Below are 22,213 nucleotides of genomic sequence, written 5' to 3'. Positions count from 1 at the left end.
CCGTCCGTCCAAACGAGAGAACTCATCGCCTTAGACCTAAAAGGGGCATTCGATAATGTTGAACATGACCTCATCCTTCGCAATGTTGCGCATTCACACTGTGGAATTCGTATGTACAACTATTTCCGCGCATTTCTTCGAGATCGCACAGCCACCGTAGGAATCGGACCGCATCGTTATGGTACGATTCGCCTTGTAAATATCGCACTCGCAGGGTTCCCACGGCTACTCGACCAGATCCCTGATGTCGCCTACGCTATTTATGCGGGCGACATTACTATCTGGTCGACACGGGGTTCCGACGGAGCCATCCAGGACCGACTGCAGCAAACAGTCGATACAGTTTCCGAGTACGCGAGAAAATGCGGCTTAAGACGTGCTCCGGAAAAGTCGGAGCTCATAATCATTCGCCCCGGAGCCGTTCCTCTACACCCCCTATCACTGTGCACGTGCAAGGCACACCGATACCACAGGTTAATCGTGCTCGTGTCCTCGGCCTACACGTCCAAGCGGATGGCAGGTCAAGCTATACTGTTTCCCTTCTATCCAGACAGATTGAGCAAATTCTGGTCATGATCCGCAGGGTCTCCAACAGGCGCTCGGGCCTTCGAGAAGAGGACCTGCTGCGCTTGGTGGAGGCATGCGTGATCAGCCGCCTTACATACCATCTCCCATTTCAGCGGTTGACCCAAGCGCAACAACTTCGCATAGACGCAATGATTCGCTAAGCGACGAAGGTGGCCCATGGCCTCCCGAACTATACTTCCACCCACCGTCTCCTTAACTTAGGGACACATAACACACTAGGCGAGCTGCTAGAGGCACATTGGGTCAGCCCTCGCCAGCACCTCCTATTCACCCCTACTGGCCGCCATCTTCTCATACGAATAGGATACTCTGTCCCACCCCTTCAGTCTGAAACCCGTCCAACGATCTTGTCGTCAGCGACACACCAAGCACTGAGTATTCATCCATTGCCACAAAATATGCACCCAGAGCATGACAAAGGGCGGCGCAAAGCCCGTGTACGATACATTGGCCGCATGCTTGCAAACATCCTGGAAACACATACTTTATGCACGGACACACCACACACTCAGGAGGGCTATACCTCGGTAGTTTTGGGTGGCACCGAATCCCTGAGAGACTCTGCTGCAATGCGCAGAACAAATGCCGCTTACGGAGAAATTCTCGGTGTTGCTCTTGCAATTCGATACGCCATCCGTGTTCCTGAGGAAGTGTATATATTGACGGACTCGCAACAGGCACGCCAGACTTTCCTATCAGGACATGGCTTCCCGAGAGTGGCGCACCAAATTCTCAAACAGATCCCGCAAAATACACCAACCACACCTCCCCGCATCCACTTACTCTGGACTCCTGGTCATACCTCGCTGCAAGGTAACGAACGCGCACATGCGGTTGCCCGAAAAATTTCCCTCCGGGCGACTCGGCGTAGTGAGGCGACTAGTACAGAGTGGGGGGATCCCTTGCTCTATTACAAATACTCCGTCATTATATACGCATTCGTCGCACCCACACCGCACCACCGCCGTCCATCTCGCGGGAGGAAGCAGTGGCATTACGCCAGTTACAAACGGCGACTTTTCCAAATCTTGTCTCTCTCAATAAATTCTACCCACACTGTTCTGCAGATCGTTGCCCTGGCTGTGGTAGCTCGCCCACAATCTTCCACGTCACAATTGAGTGCACTGCAAACCTCTTTCCTCCCTTGCCAACTCTCCTTTAGCCCCTACGCAACAAAGAGCTGTGGGACGATGCCCTCCTCAACGGACCTCCCGAGGTCCTCTGAGCTGTGGTACAATGGGCTCGAAACATCGCCGGAATCATCTTAGGGACCCTGGACTGAGGGCTCCTCCCACAATGCTCTCGCCATTCAATTATTATTAATAAAGATGTTTTACTCTCTCTCTAAAGGGGAGAGGGTTTGAGGCGGGAGGACGCGGAAACGAGGGAAAATCTGTTAGCGTGTCGAATTGAGAGTAAAGCAACGCTGTGTACAAGGTCAAAGCCAGGGCACCCCCACACCCCCCAGTCTCTCAACACACGAGCGTGAGCCGGCGTGTCAAGGGCATCTGACACGCCGGATTACTAAAAAGAAAAAAAAGAAAGCAAAGGGAAAGAAAGGGGGGAGGATACGCCAAGAAACCAAACTAAGTGTTGTTGCCTATAGCTTTCAGTTTAGCATAGCGAATAGATTGGCCTGGGTTGGAATAAAAAGCCTGCGGTCTGTCAGATTCTAATGTGGGCTGTCTCTTCGCCTATTCCGACTGCCTCTCCAATCATAAGCTCTGCATCTTACACTCTACATCCTAAACTTAAACTCCATATCTTACAGTCAAATTTCCGTTCTGAACGAGAAAGAAAATACAGAGAATCATACCTTATCCATAAGTTTAAGACATTGCAACCAATAGGCATAAACGTTTCAAAGGGAGCTTTCGAATCTATTCGCTATGCTAAACTTCAAGCTATAGGCAACAACACTTAGTTTGATTTCTTGGCGTATCCTCCCCCCCCTTTTTTTCCCTTTTGCTTTGGTTTTTTAGTAATACGGCCTGTCAGACGCCCTTGACACGCTGGCTAACGCGCGTGTGTTGACAGACCGGGAGGGGGGGGGGGAGGGTGTGCCCTGGCTTTGACCTTGCACACAGCGTTCCTTTGCTCTCAATTCGACAGGCTAACAGAATTTCCCTCGTTTCCGCGTCCTCCCACCTCACACCCTCTCCCCTTAAGAAGAACCCCACCTATATATACTGTGGCGAGGAAAGCATATGTCGCCTTGAAGAAGACAAGTCCACTTCTCGAGGCGTTGGCTCCTGCATTCACCTTGTTCATGTTTTAACGTGACAGCGTTAAGGAGCTCGTGTCCCAGAAAAGCCGATGTCGTCAGCGTCGGTGTCGGCGGCATTGGCCGTAAGCGATAAATCCCAGCAGGCACTTCATGAATAAAAAACAACTTGCAAGATGGACTGGGTGGGAATCGAACCAGGGTCTCCGGAGTGTGAGACGGAGACGCTACCACTGTGCCACGAGTTTTTTTTTTCTTTATTGCCAACTTGGCACAATACAGTGAAAAACAACATCATAACATCACATTAAAAATGCTAGCTTGTGTCTGGCTAGCATAAGTGGGTAAAAAACGCTTTACGATCAGGAGTTCGTCCAGATAAACACACCAATCTGGCTTCTCTTCCTTCTGTTTGTACACATCTCGTAAATATGCGATGCTTTCGTTGAAGTTGTCCCGGGCTGACCTCGCGTCGACGTCCGCATTACGCACTGACATTCTGGTTTTCCAAACACTGTGCATTACTAGAATCATTAGCATATCGTACGGCACACCGTCGCTTTCGACGGGAAGAAATAGAATGCCGTAGGGTGTAAGCGGCAGTTCCTATTTCAGGGTTCTTTGTAAGATGTCCCATAAGAATACGGCATCGCAACAATCGAGAAACACGTGCTCGATTATTTCAGGCCTTTTGCATATTACACAGTCTACCGACCATGGTACCAACAACCCTTTTTCCTGTAGCCACGGTATTGTAGTAAGTGTGCCACTATGGAGCATGAAAAAGAAAGTTTTGACTGACGATCGGATAGTCATACTTTTAACCCTTTTTAACACATTGCTGCCTGGCCCAGGATTGTACATCCTTCGATACAAGGGAACAGGCATCATCACATCAAGTAGGTCTTTGTAGAGGCGTTTTCTCTTGACCTTGCTGAGATATTCCATTGAAAATCTTACTTTTAGAAACTAGACAGCCGCAACAATTTCATGCATGTATCCGCGGACATTGCGTTGCATATGAGCGCATGATGACACAGTGACATTCGCAATGCGTTCGCCAATCTCACTTGCATAACACTTCTTAAAAAAGGATTTCTTTGATTGCGATAATATACGAACCTAGAGACAATTTGTCTCACGAACAAATGAATCAAACCCAGTCCTCCCGATCGCACTGGAAGGAACAAATTTGTGCGGCTCACCCTTTCCCATGATGAGTTCCATACAAAAACAGCCAACACTCTATGCAGTCGTTGAATACTCATGCGCGACATGTGCAGCGCTTGCAACACATACCATACTCGAGCAATAATAAAAATGTCACAAACTGTGGCACGAGAAAAATTGATAGGTCTCGTCCTCCCCATTTTTGTGTTTGCTCTCGAGCCTGGTCTGTCTGTTCTTTCCAGTATTCTTGTGTATCCTTGTAATATTGTAGTGGTACGCCAAGGTATTTACTTGGAGTAGTCGTCCACTGAATGTTGGCGTACGTGACTGGCACACTATCTCATTCATCATGCCAGAAACCCTGACATTTATTTCAGTTTATTCTGCTCCCTGTGTATTGACAGAAAGCTGTGCATCTTTTATCGCGTTTGTTACACTTTCTCTATCGGTACAGAAAACAGCTATGTCGTCGGCGTAAGATAATATTTTGACTTCACAAGCCATAATATGAAAGCCTCTTATTTCCTCACGTTGAATAATCTTTAAACAAAATGGCTCTAAATAAATGCTAAAAAGTAGCGACGACAGAAGACACCCTTGTTTCACTGAAGAGACGACATGGATGCTTTTGCTGACTAGTTTGTTAATTATAATTGAGGCAGAGCATCCAGTGTACCACATTTTTACACCTTCCAGTATTATTTTCCCTTCATTTACATATTCCATAATGCCAAACAATATTTCGTCCGTAACAAGGTCAAAAGCGTTTTCCAGATCTATCTGGAACATTGCCACGTGATATTTCTTGCTATATGAATGTTCGTCGTTATGCTCCTACCTTGAATTGCGTACGTCTGGTGTGGTCCGACTATATCTTTAATAAAACCTTGTAATCTTCTTGCCAAGACCTTCATGAATATCTTGTAATCTACGTTAGAGAGGGTAATTGGCTGGTAAGAACCTACCAATAATTGCTTAAGTCGTTCTTCCGTTTTAGGAATAAGAATGATATGTGATTGATGGAAGGAAAGGGGAAGCTTTTCTACGTCATATGCCTCTTGTATTACCGCATGCAATGCCTTAGCTATAGGAGTTTTAAATTTCTTATAAAACGCTGAACCCAGCCCATCGGGACCGGGCGACTTTCCCGAGTTCAAATCATCGATTAATTTTTCAATTTCCTTTAATGTAATTGAGGCTTCTAGGACTGATTTTGCATTTTCATCTAGTTGCGGCATAAGTGGAAGAAAAGCGTTTACAAATCCGTTGTTTACTTCTTTCCTTTCACCAAACAATATCCGAAAGTGCTCTACGAAAACATCTTCTATATCACTTTTCTTATCTGTGACTGCACCTTCGTACCTTATTTCTTTTATTTCTTTTTTGGTCGCGTATCTTTTTTCGTCACTAAGGGCGCGTTTGGTGGGCGTTTCTCCCATCCACAAATACTCTGCACGAGCCCGTATCACTGCTCCTCTATAATTTTCGACATCGATAAGCTCAAGTAGTAGCTTGACGTCTGGAATTTCTTTACTGCGCAGGCCGGGGGTAACACTTTCTTCGCTGATCAAGAAGTCTAACTGGGCTTGCAGTTATTTTTCGTGATTTATTTTACTGTGCTTAAGTGCAGAAGCCCGTTCTATCGCCTTAATGTTTGTTTTCTTTGAAACGCTCCCATCTGCCAATTATGTTCTGGTGATCTTCAAGTAAATCGTTAAGGTTTTCCATTGCGTAATCTACGAACGGTTTGTCATCCAACAGATTGTCATTAAGTTTCCAGAGCCGCCAAATAAACGTACTGTTTCTTTTTTCTGCTCCAAGCGAGAAAGACACTAAGCTGTGGTCATTGAAAGAAACATGATTGACTGTGTAATTACTGCACAAAGGTACAAGAGCTGTCGACATATAAGCTCTATCTACTCTAGCGTGGCTATTTCCTTGAAAATGAGTGAACTGGGGAAAGTTACATGAAAACAAAGACCCCACGTCATCTAAATTGTGTTCATCCACTATTGCGCTTAAAAATATTGCACTTTTATCTCGAATAGGTCGTTTGTTCACTCTATCTTCTGGTTCACAAACACAGTTGATATCACCCAGTAATATGACCAGCTTATCCCATAGCAGGTGTTTTTCCATTTCCTCAAAGAACACTCGCCGGTCATGTTCCTTGTTTGGTGCGTACACGTTAATCACCCTCCAATTTTTCATTGCGAAGGTGAAATCACAAACAATATAACGACCACATTGACTGACACTCAAAGATTCCTCAACAATCTCAATAGAATTTCGAAGAGCTAGAGCACAACCTGCTGACAAACCTACTGCATGACTTATGGCAACATTGTACTGATTTATAAAAGGTGATACCATGCGATCACTTTGTTCCTGCATTTCTACGTTTGTCTCTTGAACTGCTACGATATCCAGCTCATTTTCTAACAGCAGGTGACTAAGCTGGTACTGACGTCTCCTAGACGCCAGACCTCTGACATATATCGTCGGTATGCGTAGTGCTGTGCCTGATTTTAACGCCATTTCTTTTTATATATTCTGCAAAATGATCGCATTACAGTAACCCTTTACAATCTGAAAAATTAGTGAGCATAGTATAACACTTACAGCGAAGATGAACCTAGTAGACACATCACGTATGCAGCACAATGTGCGCTATAGGCATCTTCTAACCGGAAGGCTTCACGACACTTGCAAATGAGTTCGCTCAGAGTCCCCACGTCTTCCCGAAGACCCCAAAAGGTTGCGCTGCGCGGAGAGTCGGTGTCAAGACGGAGCTTTTCCCGCCGGCCACCGCTCAGCGGAAAAATTCGGCCTCTGCTTCAATAAAGACCGTCTTATGCCGAGTGCCTTCGGCGGTGGTTCTGTCTCTTCAACTCCTATGTCTGCTTCCTCGACGCCCTCCTCCAATGGCCGCTTGGTGGGCTGTCCACTGAGGCTTTCGACGACGTCCATGGAGGTCTCTTGGGTTTCTTCCACTTTTGTAAGCTCGCTGATAGGTTGACAGGCGTCCTTCGATGTGGTGGCTTTTTCCACGGCCTGGTCTTTGGTATCCCGTTCACGCTCTGCTGGTTGACGCCTTTCCTCCAAAAAGTGTTTGTTGGCTGCCAGCGTTACCATTTTGCGGACTGTGGTGTCCTTTGACGGCTTCGAAGCTTCTTCAGCGTCGTTTTCATCCATGAGAAGTTCGGATGAATCCTCGCCGCTCGTAGGCCCAGCGACGCTGGCGTACGTCTTAGGGCATTGACCTTCTTCATGTCCGAATCTACGGCAGGCACTGCATTTTGGAACCCGGCAGTCGCAGCGAATGTGCCCCGTTGCATGACAGCGCAGGCACATCGGCGGACGGCCTGATACGACCACCAAAGCTTGTTCACCTGCGACGTTCAGCTGGTGTGGTAGATCTTCCAGCTTAACGCCTGCCTTGAGACGCCAGTGATTCCGTGTACTCGCCACCGCTCTCTGCTAATTTCTGTCACTTTTCCATAAGGAAGGAAGGCCACCCGCACGTCATCATCTGGAACGTTGTGCAACAGCCAGTGCACTTTCATCCTTACATCTTGGTTTCCAGGATCAATGACGACGCAGCGCCGGCCCTTGACCTTCAATTCTCTCGCGGCGAGTAACTTCTTCACGGCTTCGGCATTACTGAAAGTTACGGCCCACACGTGGCTCATCCGATACGCCCCTAAGGCGATCACTTTAGGAAGCAGCGACAAACCAGACAACGCGTCGCGAAAATCTTCTACTCGGTAAGGCCGCGCTTGAACATCTCCGTGAAGAAAAACCGTATTAACAACAGAACGGCCTGTTGGCAAATTCGGCAAAATCAACTCGTAGCCTTATTCAGATGAAAAGTTCCTGTTGCGGTGGCTGGCAGTAGCCGCTGTAGCCACCCCTACGGAGCTCGTCATCGCACAACCGTTCGCTTCGGCTACTGAGCCACGAGTACGATGCTTCAAAGCGGTACAAAAGCGCCTCTAGTGAATGAGGTGTTGCCTTAGAAACGAGCTGTTTCTAAGGCTCAGGCGTGCGTCGCTTGCTCAGGCGCACATTCCGTTGCCGCGCCGAACGCTGCGTTGCTCGACGCTCACCGCGTCCGATGCGGGCCGCATAGTCGCTGCGCCGTAGCCCATTGTCTTACACCCCTTGGCGGGTCGACGGGAACGCTGTCGCGTTCCACTCTTGAAGGCGAAGCTTAAGCGTCTTCCAATTTTTGCTCATCGTCTTGAATTTCCATCTCCCGCATTCCCCGTCTTTTCCCTAGTAATTTGAGTAATACACGCTGTGAGTTAGACCACGTGTTAGTTAGACCATGGTCTCCGAGATTTGCGGCACGCGTTGAGGAAAGCGTGCTCCTCGCAAAAACAAAACAAGAAGGAGGGGGCGAGAGAGAGACAGTGATAGCCCACCATGCCTCCCACTGCTCTTCGTGAAATAATTTATTTACGAAGAGACCATCGGTATGAGAAAGCACTGCGCCAGGTGATCAGCAAGATCGCGAGCCGTGCAGTCACCCAACAAGCGCACCAAAAAAGCCGCAATGTTGAGTAATTCGGACGAAGGAGGCACCTCATGGCATAACTAGACGGACCGTATCTCCTCGTCCTCTAGCCTCCTTTCGCATCCTTTCTATCCATGTCCTTGCCTTCGTCTTGCTCAGGCACAACCATATCTCGGAAATTCGTCAGCCATGTCGGTGGAGCTTTTGTTCCTCGAGTGGATGTAATACCAATTGTAAAAGGATCGAGCCAATTGACGGAGGACGTGCGAACATGCCGTTCTCGACGGAATTAGCTCAGGTCGGCCACACATCTTTCTTGATAACCCGCATTTTTTTATATGTTTATGGAAAATAAAATAAGCAAACGATAAACATGTTGACGGGATCATACTAGCGGCTCCGAAAGGCGACGCGGCAATGCATCAGTGCGAAAAATAAAGAGACAAAAAAATAAAAGATGGTTAGAAACTCGGTGTAATAGCAAACGACGACGCATTGACAACGACGGCGGTTTGACTGATGGCGTCCACTTTTTTGTGCCGTTCGTTCATTGGCTGTTCACATCAACAAAAGCAAAAGCAAACACATGTATAGAGAGGTAAAAAGAAAGCAGGTGGACGCTTAATGTTTTCCGATCAAGAATGTGTGTGCCTCTGTGTGATCCTGTCATTGACGCAGACTCTTTTCTCGGCCTCTCCGCAGGCAGAGGTACAGCGTGTGCACCCTACGTATTACGCGATTCCGGTGATCGTGGGCGCCTCGTCCAACGTTATTATGCCGGCGTCGGCCCCGCTCGCCCTGCTGCACGAATTGGCGCGGGTGTCGTTCTGGAAGCTGGTACGTGTTGCACTTTCCACATGGTTCACCGCAATTAGCTTTAACAGGTACTGGGCGTTACCAAAAAAAAAATGTGTTTTGTTTTCGTATCTTCTTGGCATGGATAGCCGTGTACATCCGGTAAATTACACTATTGAGAGTGCAACGATTAACTGCGTCATTTTTCAAATTTCGATCAAACTGCGTGCAAATTGCGGCGCGATCTCCCAGTAAATGAGTGTACTGGGGAGATCCTCACAGTAGGCGAGGTATTCTTTTGCAGTTGCTTATCTTTTAAATTACGCCTGTGTTGGTTTCAAAGGTACAGTATAATCTCCATCGGTAATGGTCACAGAGATCATCATCTCTACGACACTGTGCACTATATGACTATTCCCCAGTGGGCTAAGAAACACAAGAACGGCCGTAAACAAAAATTTCCTGGGTAGATCGTCGCTGTGTGCGTCGTATACTTTGCAGTTGCTTATCCCTTAAAGTGCGGCAGCCTTGGTTTCAAGGATACAGTAAAGGCTTCATAATTCATTATTACAAGGAATGTTACGCACTATGTCAGAATCCCGCAGCGTAGAGTTCCCGCCCCAATTTTTTTAACAGTGAAACTGTTAATGGCTACTATCCCCACTGTCATGTCCGCGTGTAGAAAAAAAAAAACCAAGAGAGCGCAATACGGGGCCGACCCACGGCGGAGGTGCAGTTCGCCATTAAGGGGTCCACATACACGTCTTCGCTGGCCATCCTACTTCACAGAGTGGAAGGGCACTGAGTATTTTTAAGTTAACGATATTCGGCAGTCATAGTAACGAAAAGGCAGCATATCCAACGAGTTAGAATCTCTATACAGCGAAGCTTTGTTTTAGAGCATAAAGGTTCGAAATAGAGTCTGTTGTCCCCACAAGGTGACAAGGAAAGGTTTACTCAGGCACTCTGTAGAGGCTAATGGGATGATCCCTCCACCGGTGCCGCGGGCGCGCGCAGGCAAGATTTCTGGTTCCTCATATTTATCAGCATGGCCGGCGCCGCCACTGTCACGGATGTGCGGAGGCGAGCGCCATCTGGTGGTGGTGAAAGGGATCCAGAGGCGGTGATGTCGTGCGCGTCCACCGCTGTGATCGGTCTTGCCTATTCGGCCAGTTAACAGCCACGCCGCAGCCCCCAGGGTCGCAAAAACCCGGCGAGGTTTGCAAATAAAAGCTTCGCTTTTAAAACTATATGACACCCTAAATCGAAATTATGCTGCCTAGAGTCGGTAAAAACCAGCTTTCGCCATAGTGCAGCAAATTTCATTCACGTTCAAACCGTGCGTCTTTCGACCGTGGAGAGCATGTTTGCCTGCCACATGCATTTGAATAGGAAAATCGGGAGTTAGCGCCGGGTAATTCTTCCTCCTAACTGGTCGTATATATATATATATATTGAAGTGGGGTTTATGTAGCTCGTTCGAGGGATCGCAGGTAGCTCTAGATACGAGTCCTAGCGCTTCGCACCAACAACCCGCGCTCGTGTCTCGCGCCGCAGCGGTGGCAGTCCGCACAGTGCCACATGCATATTACCCACTACAACTACAGTGCCACATGCATATTACCCGCTACAACTTCCCCCGGGGCGAAGAGGAGCCATCCTGGCGACCTAAGGCGATGATACGATAAGGGGGTCGTGGTACGGCTTCAGGCGGCTGACGTGAACAGTCTCGCGGCCACGGCGGCGTTTGTCCGAAGATGGCGTCACCGGTTCGACCACATAATTCACAGGCGAAGTACACGCGACGATCCGGTACGGACCTTGATATTTCGGGGCAAGCTTTGGGCTAAGGCCTGGAGCTTGGAAGGGCAGCCGAAGCCAGACGTGAGAGTCCACGGCGAAGGACTGTGTGGGCTGATCGTTGTCGTGGCGATCTTTGCGGATTCCTTGGGTATCCGACGTGAACGAGCGAGCCAGTTGGCGGCACTCTTCAGCATGGCGAGCAACTTCGGAAAGAGGGGTGAATTCAGAGGCATCCGGGTGATATGGTAGTACGGTGTCGAGGGTAGTGGATGGTTCACGCCCATAAAGAAGGAAAAATGGTGAGAAGCCTGTGGTAGCCTGAACGGCGGTATTGTATGCGTACGTCACAAAAGGGAGGACATCGTCCCAATTGGAATGATCCGACGCAACATACATGGTGAGCATGTCCCCAAGGGTGCGGTTGAATCGTTCCGTTAGACCGTTAGTTTGTGGGTGATACGCCGTAGTGGTGCGGTGAATAGTGCCGCACGCGGCGAGTAGCTCATTAATAACTTCGGACAAGAAGACACGGCCTCGGTCACTGAGCAGTTCTCGCGGTGCGCCGTGCCGTAAGACGAAATGCCGTAAAATGAATGCGGCGACGTCGCGAGCAGCAGCCGAAGCAAGTGCAGCAGTCTCAGCATATCTTGTCAGGTGGTCTACTGCGACAATTATCCAACGATTTCCGGTAGCGCTGCATGGAAGAGGCCCATAAAGGTCGATGCCAACCCGATCAAAAGGACGTGCAGGACACGGTAAAGGTTGCAGAGGGCCTGTCGTATGAGAAGATGTCTTGCGTCGCTGACAGGCTGCACATGACCGAATGTATTTGCGGACATAAGAATACATGCCGCGCCAGTAGTACCGCTGGCGGAGCCGCTCGTAGGTTTTCAGGACGCCAGCATGAGCTTGTTGTGGGTCTGCATGGAAATACGTGCATACGTCGGAACGCAAATGGCGAGGGATGACTAGTAGCCATTTGCGACCGTCGGGCTGATAGTTTCGGCGGTACAAGATGGCGTCCCGTAGCACGAAGTGGGTGGCTTGGCGACGAATGGCTCGAGGGCATGTAGACGTTGAAGAACTGCTAAGAATGTCAATAAGAGAAACAATCCACGGATCTTTTCTCTGTTCAGACGGCATGTCAGTAACAGCAAGCGTAGCAACCGGGCACTCTGTGGATGAAGGTGGCCTTTCGTCGGATCGCATGGGCGCACGGGAGAGCGCATCTGCATCAGAATGTTGGCGCCCGGATCGATAAATGACGCGAATGTCAAATTCTTGGATCCGAAGAGCCCAACGTCCAAGACGCCCCGACGGGTCTTTCAGTGACGCAAGCCAGCAGAGCGCGTGGTGGTCTGTCACAACGTCGAACGGACGGCCATACAAGTAAGGGCGAAATTTGTTTAAGGCCCAAACAATAGCTAAACATTCTTTTTCCGTGACAGAATAATTGGATTCTGCCTTCGTGAGAGCACGACTCGCATATGCAACCACATATTCTGCAAAGCCAGGCTTCCGTTGTGCAAGGACGGCCCCAAGACCAACGCCGCTGGCGTCGGTATGAACTTCAGTCGGTGCACTCGGGTCGTAGTGGCGTAGAACAGGCGGTGAGGTAAGCCGACGACGCAAAGTGGTGAAGGCTTGGTCACACGCCGGAGTCCAGTCGCGAAGGTCACCAGAGCCAGCCAGGAGCTTCATCAGGGGAGCGATGATGCAGGCAAAATTGCGCACAAAGCGGCGAAAATAAGAGCAAAGACCGACGAAACTGCGGAGCTCTTTCACTGTATTCGGCCGCGGAAATTCTGCGACAGCACGAAGTTTGTCAGGGTCGGGAAGGACGCCGTCTTTGGACACGACATGGCCAAGTATGGTCAGCTGGCGGGCTCCGAAGCGGCACTTTTTCAAGGTAAGTTGAAGGCCGGCGGTGGTAAGGCAAGTAAGGACTTCGCGTAGACGAGAGAGGTGAGTGGTGAAATCAGGGGAGAAAACTACCACGTCGTCTAAATAACATAAGCATGTCTTCCATTTGAGGCCTCGTAGAAGATTGTCCATCATCCTTTCGAATGTCGCGGGTGCATTGCAGAGGCCGAATGGCATTACGGTAAACTCATACAGGCCATCAGGCGTAATAAAAGCTGTCTTGGAGCGGTCGGATTCATCCACTGGCACTTGCCAATAGCCCGATCGCAAGTCCAAAGAAGAAAAGAATTCGGCACCATGAAGACAATCTAAGGCGTCATCTATGCGCGGTAGAGGATAGACATCTTTTCGTGTAATCTTGTTGAGGCGACGATAGTCCACACAGAAACGAATCGAGCCATCTTTTTTCTTAATGAGTACTACAGGAGATGACCAAGGGCTGCAGGATGGCTTGATAACACCACGTTCAAGCACGTCTTCAACTTGCTCGGCGATGACACGACGTTCGGTGGATGACACGCGGTACGGACGCTGGCGTAATGGTGCGTGATGTCCCGTATCAATGTGGTGAGAGACGGTACTTGTGCGGCCTAATGATGCTTGGTTGCAGTCAAAAGAGGCGTGAAAATCATTTAAAAGAGTAATAAGCCGCTCACGTTGTGTCGGCTCGAGGTCAGCGGCAATAGAGCGACAAAAAACATCCGGTGGTACTCGGTTAGATGGCACATGGGGTGCCAGTGCTGTTACGGTGGCAGTATCCACGTCGTCGGGAACAGGGAAATGCACAATAACGTCAGCGTCCACAGTCTGGATGGTACCAATAGTCTCGCCACAGTGCAAAGCCAAAGTGTACGAATTTGGGTTAGAAATCAGTATTTCTGCAGCCCCATGGTGCACCGTGAGGAGAGCGAAAGGCAACAATATAGGCTGGCGGCGAATGAAGACGGCAGCGGGTGAAAACATGACCGTCGCTTCGGCAAGCGATGCGCATGAAAGAGGGACAAATACCGTGCTGTGAGGGGGAAGGTCAGTATCGGAAGCTACACAGATCCTGGTAACATCATGAACTTTAACGTCGTGAGATGGCATATCGCACAGAACGGAGAACTGAACCTCAGCACGTGCACAGTCAATGACGGCGTGATGGCGCGACAGAAAATCCCAACCGAGAATCACATCGTGGGAGCAACAAGTTAGCACAAAGAAATCAATCGGATACAAAATGTCTCGAATCAACACCCTGGCAGTGCACATAGCGACTGGCTGAACTTGCTGTGCACTGGCTGTTCTAAGCAATAATACCGAAGGCATCATGGTCACTTTCCGTAATTTACGGCAAAGTTTCTCACTAATCACAGATACAGCAGCACCTGTATCGACGAGGGCAAGACATTTGATGCTATCAACAGACACTTCAATAACGTTAGCGGGGGAAAAACGAGGACTTTGATGTTCCGACGATGACGCAGTTCGTGCCTCAGGAACTGCGGAAATCAGTTTTCCGCCTCAGTAGTACTGGCACTGGGCCTACGACGCATGGGTGAGAGTGAGCGCCGACGTGGGGAAGGCGAGCGACGAGTATTGTAGAGCTGTGACTGCGGTGCTGGTATGTCATCAGCAGCGTAGACTTCCGATGGTGGTCGCTGAGGCATACGGTATGGTCGGAATCCGGAGCTGGGTGGTCGCGCGGTGCCCACGAAGGCCGGCAAGCGCCGGCGGCAGAAGCGCGCTACATGCCCCGGTGTACCGCAGGCATAGCATATTGGGCGGTTGTCAGGAGTACGCCAAGGATTTGTGCCCTGCTGCTGTGCGCTGAAAAAGGGAGCGACCTGTTGGCGAGGCGAGGGCGGATGAGAGAACACCGGCTGGAGAGGCGCTGCAGGCGGAGGAGAGAATCCCGGCAGACGAGGCGCCCGTGCAGCGGCTTCAGCATACGTCAGAGGCGCGGCCACGGGAGCCGGCTGACACGGAGGTGGAAGAGCTTCGGTCACTTGCTCTTGAATTACCTGTCGGATCGCTGGAGCCAAATATTGAGAAGGCTTCTCCGTGGTCGGCAAAATCGAGAGCTGTCGCGCGACCTCCTCGCGCACAAATTCTTTTATTTGCGTCAGCAAAGTTGCGTGGTTGTCGCCAATAACCAATGCTGCTAACGAATCTTCCGTAGGCGGTGGGCGCCGAGCTAAGATGCGTTGTTTCCGTAGCTCGTCAAAACTTTGGCACAAGTTGATAACTTCGGCCACCGTACGCGGATCCTTCGCTAGCAACATTTGAAATGCGTCCTCATCAATGCCTTTCATAATGTGTTTTATCTTGTCCTGTTCCGCCATTGACGGATTCACGCGCTTACACAGGTCAATGACATCTTCGATGTAACTTGTGAACGTTTCACCGTGATGTTGCGCGCGCCCCCGTAAGCGTTGTTCTGCGCGAAGCTTGCGCACAGCGGGGCGCCCGAACACTTCTGTGAAACTTGTCTTGAATCTGCTCCACGTTGTGAAATCGTGTTCGTGGTTTCGGAACCAGAGGTTCGCGACGCCGGTTAAGTAAAACAGCACATTGTGCAACTTTGTGACGTCGTCCCACTTGTTATGCTGGCTCACCCTTTCGTAAGATGACAACCAATCCTCCACGTCATGATCATCGGTGCCGCTAAAGATGGCAGGATCACGCTGGCGCAATGCACCGGAAACGATGACCGTCGGAGGCTGGGGTGCATCTTCCTGGGTGGTTTCGTCAGGCATGGTCGCAGCAGTCGGTAGCGTCCTGCTTCGGAGTTCCAGTTTTTGAGGTTACCCCGCACCTCCACCAAATGAAGTGGGGTTTATGTAGCTCGTTCGAGGGATCGCAGGTAGCTCTAGATACGAGTCCTAGCGCTTCGCACCAACAACCCGCGCTCGTGTCTCGCGCCGCAGCGGTGGCAGTCCGCACAGTGCCACATGCATATTACCCGCTACAATATATATACATATATATATATATATATATACATATATATATATATATATACTGATCAATCCTCCTCCTCCTTTTCTTTTTCAGCTTCTGTTGGGCTTGCTCGCGAAGACCATCGTCCTGAGCATGGTCATCGTGATGGTCAACGTGGCGGACAAGTGCGGCATTCTCAGCGCCCAAACGACTGCGGAATGAGCCCCTACCTTTTACGGAGTCATATATTTCGTTTTCGCACTCAACTGCCATTTGCTACATCGTATTGAGGAACGCAGATTTTAGCGCGTGAACTGTACACAACTTTAACTTTGTTTTCTTTGTTACTGTGGCAACTTCGCAACTAGCCTTTTTGGGACACTCGCTGATAATGCATAAGCGCCCACACCCCTCCTCAATATGCTCGTTTATATGCGTTTTATGTTAGTCTTTCACCCAGTGCTGTTAACCAGTGTGTTTCTGTCTCCTTGGCATTCTCTCCTTTTCTTCTTTCTTTCTTTCTTTATTTTGGTTCAGTTGGACCTTTGGTATCTTTTTAATGAGAATCGATGTTTTCTGGACCTCGTTTATTATTTATTCTTTGTTACTGCACATAGTGAATATAGCCATCCGCTCATCATGAGTACTCCGCGCATCACCACACCCTGCGCACCGGGACTGTCGACCCGGACCACCTTGCTGCGAGTCTGCTCAACGAGGGAGTCGGATGTTGCAAGCCAACTTGCTCTATCGCTTTAACGAAGCGAATCATGCGACTTCCTGCGATGCAGCAGCGGTGAAGACAATGTTACCAGGTGCAAGAGGCCTCGTCACCGCAGCATGGTAGCTATATATTGCTACGCGAGACACCTATGCGACTAGCATGGACTACCGATGTGTGGGATTGCAGCTGGGGTAAACTGTGTATTACGGCACAGTCCACGTTAAAGTACAGAGTGCGGTGAGAACTGGATCTTTAGCGCGCGCATATATATTTCATGATGACAATACGTGCGCTTCAATTTTTTTTTGTCGGCGAAGGGACTTGCAGAACTTATCCTACGTGACGGTGAGGCATGGAAGTACATGACCGGGACTTGGACTTGGAGCTGGAATGTCATGCGCACGCGTTATGCCCCAGATGCTTTCCCTGCAGAAGAGCATTTTATGCCTTTAACACCTCAAGGAACGTTCTCGAAATGAAAAAAATAATACGCATTTCAGGCCGCACAAAGTGGTGGCAGGGTCATTTCACCTAATAAAATGTTCTAGCTTGCGTTGTCCCCAGGGGAAGCGGGGTGCGAGTGTCTTGTCTGAAGGGCTTCTTGTGTGTGCGGGTCGAACACTCGCTGCCAGCGACCGCATGTTTTAACGTTACAAGGGAATGCACAGCCAAGGTCTCTACACAAGTGACAATGGCACACATAAATTGTCTGCGGCAAGTTCTCGAAACGCCGCCAGACTGTCGCACAACTTTGGCAGGCAGTAGTATCGAGTACAAATGAATTGTGGCGGCTCTAAAACTAGGGTGTTGACTACTTTGTATTTGTAATAATGCCGTCACAAGCTTTATATTGAAGTGAACTCGAGCTTTTCGGGATGGCGGCCCTTAAGGGATAACCCCCACTTTGTTTTATTTAATAATAAAAAAACAAGGCACAAAAGAAGCGAGAAATTCCGTAAGTGTGCGCTTCCACGGATCTCGTTCGACCCAATCATGACGCCGGACCTCGAACTAAAGAGGCGACAAGACGCAGACTGGTGCCACTACCCCTGCCGCTCTCCGTTCGTCGAATGATCCAAATTTTCCGAGCACGTATCTCGATTTCGATAGAATTAAAGGCCGCAGGTCGGCCATCTTGGTTGAGGATAAGTGGCGCGAGGGAATGCAAAGACTGTACTCATATGGATAATTGAAGGGTCATCGGCGTAGGGAGTAATAATCGAAAGTATCCGGTATATAGGCGAAGGCACGTAAAGGCAGTGGAGAAGGAGGACGTGTCCCGAAGTAGGAAGAGCGTAGAGCTGGACGCACTTAAGGCTACCGCTCGCTGTCGGGCTAGACTAGGCTGGGTTTGAGGCGGAAAATAAGACACTAAGCGTAGTTGTGATCGTAACTGATTTAGTTAACCGACGCTTCAGTTCATATGAGCTGCAGATATGCGCATATCATAAGAAACCAACAGACAGACACAAAGGACAACCCGAGAAATTATTTGTACTTACTAATTGAATTAAAGAAATTGTAAATAATTCAATTCAAAGTGGATCAAAAAACTTGCCGAAGGTGGGGAACGATCCGACGTCTTTGCATTACGCGTGCGATGCCCTACCAATTTATCTACCGCCGGCGCCGTCTTCCCATCCACTTTCTGGGATATTTATGTGTTACTACAAGAGCTAACTCTGGGAGTGTTAGCCAGTGCCACCACTCACAAACCATAACGGCGGATGTGGAACATCCTTTTCCGCCGCAGGCGTCACGAGTACGTGACCTTCTTGGGTGAAGGCAGCTGATGAATAAACCTACACGTACTACCTGAAGGCATCAGTGTTGCCGGATTCGAGGCCCTCGTTATGTAATGAGCGAGAAGAGCGTTAGCCAAGGGGCCCGACTTTTTTAATCATATCATAAGAAGCCAACAAACAAAGACACCAAGGACAACACAAGGGGAATCACTCGTACTTACCAATTGAAATGAGGAAATTTTAACTTAATGGAATTCAAGGTTTATGCAAAAGACAACTTGCCGCAGGTGGGGAACAATCCCACGTCTTCGCATTACGCGTGCGATGCTGTGCTAATTGAGCTACTGGGGCACCGTCTTCCACTCAACATCCCATCACGCAGCGCTATGCGTGACCTCGTGTCAATGCAGATATTCCTGCGTGGTCATGTTCCTGTATTGAGTGTCAAACAAGCAAGGTGACCCGTCACACTATTTCGCCACACCACGTTCCTACCTTCCGACCAGCGCTTGGACCATATAGACATAGTTGGTCCGTTTCCTCATCCTCGCGGCTACTCATAGATTTTGGCTATAGCGGACTGTTTGACACGGTGCCCCGAGGTGGTCCCCATCGTTGTCATCACCGCAGAGACAGTGGCACGCGATTTCTTTTTCTATTGATTTCACGTTTCGGATGCCCAGCCATTGTAACGACAGACTGGGGAGGGCAGTTTTATTCTTCACTATTTGCTGCACTTGACCGCATTCCGGATGTGAAGCATTGCCACACTGTTGCTTAAAATCCGTCCGCCAACGGCATGCTCGACGGTCTTCATCGGCAGCTCAAGATGGCCCTTGCAGCATGCCGGCATCGTGAGCACTGGACCGACCACTTTTCGTTCTTAATGCTTGGACTTCGGGCTGTCCTCCACAACGACATTTGGTGCTCTAAGACAGAACTGGTTTATGGCGCCCCTCTACGTCATCGCCGCGACCTCTCCATCACTACCTACAACGCAGAGAGTATAGCACGCCACACCGCACGCTCACTCGAGCTCAAGCGGTTACACTCAGAATGCTGCAAACAGACACACCCCACGCAAAACAGACTACACGATTACATGTCTCAGCTCTACAAGTCTTATTGCACAAATTGCAATACATACCTTAACGTCTACCATTTACTCTGGCCGTGCTCGCAAGCTCAGATAAACTCCGAACCGGACAAGCGCAAGCTTTGAAAAGAAATCTGGAGCGAAGAACTCGCTCCCCAACTCTGGGCCATCCAGCACGTCCACGACGCCGCCAGGAAACTCAACCTTCCGGTTCCGTCGTGGGAGACGCCCACTCCATGAGAGGCCAAAGCTCTCGTGGCCTGCAGGACCTTGAATAAAGTTGATTTCCTTCCTCGCTTCATCACAGAGAAGACAACTCCTCAACACGAACCTTATTTTCAACGCATCCGCGACTACTTCCGCAACCTCCAGCCCGTCCAGCCTAGGTAATCCAGGCAACACGTATTCGAGCACCCGGACCTCGCGACCACCACAGATGTTTTTCTTAGGCGAAATGGTATCCAGGCACCTATACCGCCGGCCTACGACGGGCCCTTTCCGGTTCTGCGCTGTTCCACCAACACTTTTGTCATTGCGCTACAGGGACATGAGGAGACACTGTCTGTGGACTGCGTCAAGCAGGCCTGCGAGGATATACCAATCGCCCATCTACAACTCCAGAACACGCATTCCTCAGAGCTTTACCTTCCCTTCATCATCAGCCTGGTTACGCCCACTGCAGGGCAAAGGCCTCTCCCATACTTCTCCACAACCCCGGTCATGTACTAATTGTGGCCATGCCGTCCCAGCAAACTTCTTAATCACATCCGCCCACCTAACTTTCTGCCGCCCCCTGCTACGCTTCCCTTCACTTGGGGTCCAGTGCATAACCTTTAATGACCATCGGTTATCCTCCCTCCTCATTACTTGTCCTGCCCATGCCAATTTCTTTTTCTTGATTTCAACTAAGATGTCATTAACTCGCGTTTGTTCCCTCACCCAATCTGCTCTTTTCTTATCGCTTAACGTTACACCTATCATTCTTATTTCCATAGCTCGTTGCGTCGTCCTCAATTTGAGTAGAACCCTTTTCGTAAGCCTCCAGGTTTCTGCACCGTAGGTGAGTACTGGTAAGACGCAGCTTTTATACACTTTCCTCTTGAGGGATAATGACAACCTGCTGTTCATGATCTGAGAATGCCTGCCAAACGCACCCCAGCCCATTCTTATTCTTCTGATTATTTCTGTCTCATGATCCGGATCTGCCGTCACTACCTGCCTTAAGTAGATGTATTCCCTTACTACTTCCAGTGCCTCGCTGCCTATTGTAAATTGCTCTTCTCTTCCGAGACTGTTAAACATTACTTTAGTTGACTGCAGATTAATTTTTAAACCCTCTCTTCTGCTTTGCCTCTCCAGGTCAGTGAGCATGCATTGCAATTGGTCCCCTGAGTTACTAAGCAAGGCAATATCATAAGCGAATCGCAAGTTACTAAGGTATTCTCCATTAACTATTATCCCCAATTCTTCCCAATCCAGGTCTCTGAACACTTCCTGTAAGCACGCTGTGAATAGCATTGGAGAGATCGTATTTCCCTGTCTGACGCCTTTCTTTATTGGGATTTTGTTGCTTTCTTTATGGAGGACTACGGTGGCTGTGGAGCCGATATCTTTCAGTATATTTACATACGGCTCGACTAAACCCTGATTCCGTAATGCCTCCATGACTGCTGAGGTTTCGACAGAATCAAACGCTTCCTCGTAATGAATGAAAGCTATATATAAGGGTTGGTTATATTCCGCACATTTCTCTATCACCTGATTGATAGTGTGAATATGATCTATTGTTGAGTAGCCTTTACGGAATCCTGCCTGGTACTTTGCTTGACAGAAGTCTAAGGTGTTCCTGATTCTATTTGCGATTACCTTAGTGAATAGTTTGTAGGAAACGGACAGTAAGCTGATCGGTCTATAATTTTTCAAGTCTTTCGCGTCCCCTTTCTTATGGATTAGGATTATGTTAGCGTTCTTCCATGATTCCGGTACGCTCGAGGTCATGAGGCGTTGCGTATACAGGGTGGCCAGTTTCTCTAGAACAATCTGCCCACCATCCTTCAACAAATCTGCTGTTACCTGATCCTCCCCAGCTGCCTTCCCCTTTTGCATATCTCCTAAGGCTTTCTTTACTTCTTCCGGCGTTACGTTTGGGATTTCGGATTCCTCTAGACTATTTTCTCTTCCATTATCGTCCTGCGTGCCACTGGTACTCAATAAATCTCTATAGAACTCATCAGCCACTTGAACTATCTCATCCATATTAGTTATGATATTGCCGGCTTTGTCTCTTAACGCATGCATCTGATTCTTGCCAATTCCTAGTTTTTTCTTCACTGTTTTTAGGCTTCCTCCATTCCTGAGAGTATGTTCAATTGTATCCATATTATACTTCCTGATGTCAGCTGTCTTACGCTTGTTGATTAACTTCGAAAGTTCTGCCAGTTCCATTCTAGCTGTAGGGTTAGAGGCTATCATACATTGGCGTTTCTTAATCAGATCTTTCGTCTCCTGTGGTAGTTTACTGGTATCCTGCCTAACGGAGTTGCCACCGATTTCCATTGCACACTCCTTAATGATGCCCACAAAATTGTCGTTCATTGCTTCAACACTAAGGTCCTCTTCCTGAGTTAAAGCCGAGTACCTGTTCTGTAGCTTGATCTGGAATTCCTCTATTTTCCCTCTTACCGCTAACTCATTGATCGGC

At 49.0% G+C, this 22,213-nt stretch overlaps 1 protein-coding gene across 4 annotated transcripts in view; it reads left to right on the top strand.

Annotated features, from left to right (window-relative positions):
* Nucleotides 1-18,260, top strand: part of LOC135916415 (uncharacterized) — an 88,502-nt gene extending 70,242 nt beyond the window's left edge. For 2 of the 4 annotated variants that reach the window (XM_070528841.1, XM_065449760.2), the window contains exons 17-18: nucleotides 9,204-9,338; nucleotides 16,062-18,260. In XM_070528841.1, coding sequence (XP_070384942.1) covers nucleotides 9,204-9,338; nucleotides 16,062-16,169 — 243 coding nt within the window. In that variant the 3' untranslated portion in view covers nucleotides 16,170-18,260. The remainder of the gene's footprint in view (nucleotides 1-9,203; nucleotides 9,339-16,061) is intronic. The other 2 variants (XM_065449758.2, XM_070528842.1) reach the window with 1 other exon arrangement.
* Nucleotides 18,261-22,213: the final 3,953 nt, after the last annotated feature.

This window comes from Dermacentor albipictus, unplaced genomic scaffold (genome assembly GCF_038994185.2).
Source record: "Dermacentor albipictus isolate Rhodes 1998 colony unplaced genomic scaffold, USDA_Dalb.pri_finalv2 scaffold_15, whole genome shotgun sequence".
Taxonomy (NCBI): Eukaryota; Metazoa; Arthropoda; class Arachnida; order Ixodida; family Ixodidae; genus Dermacentor; species Dermacentor albipictus.
This window is presented reverse-complemented; position numbering and strand designations above follow the sequence as displayed.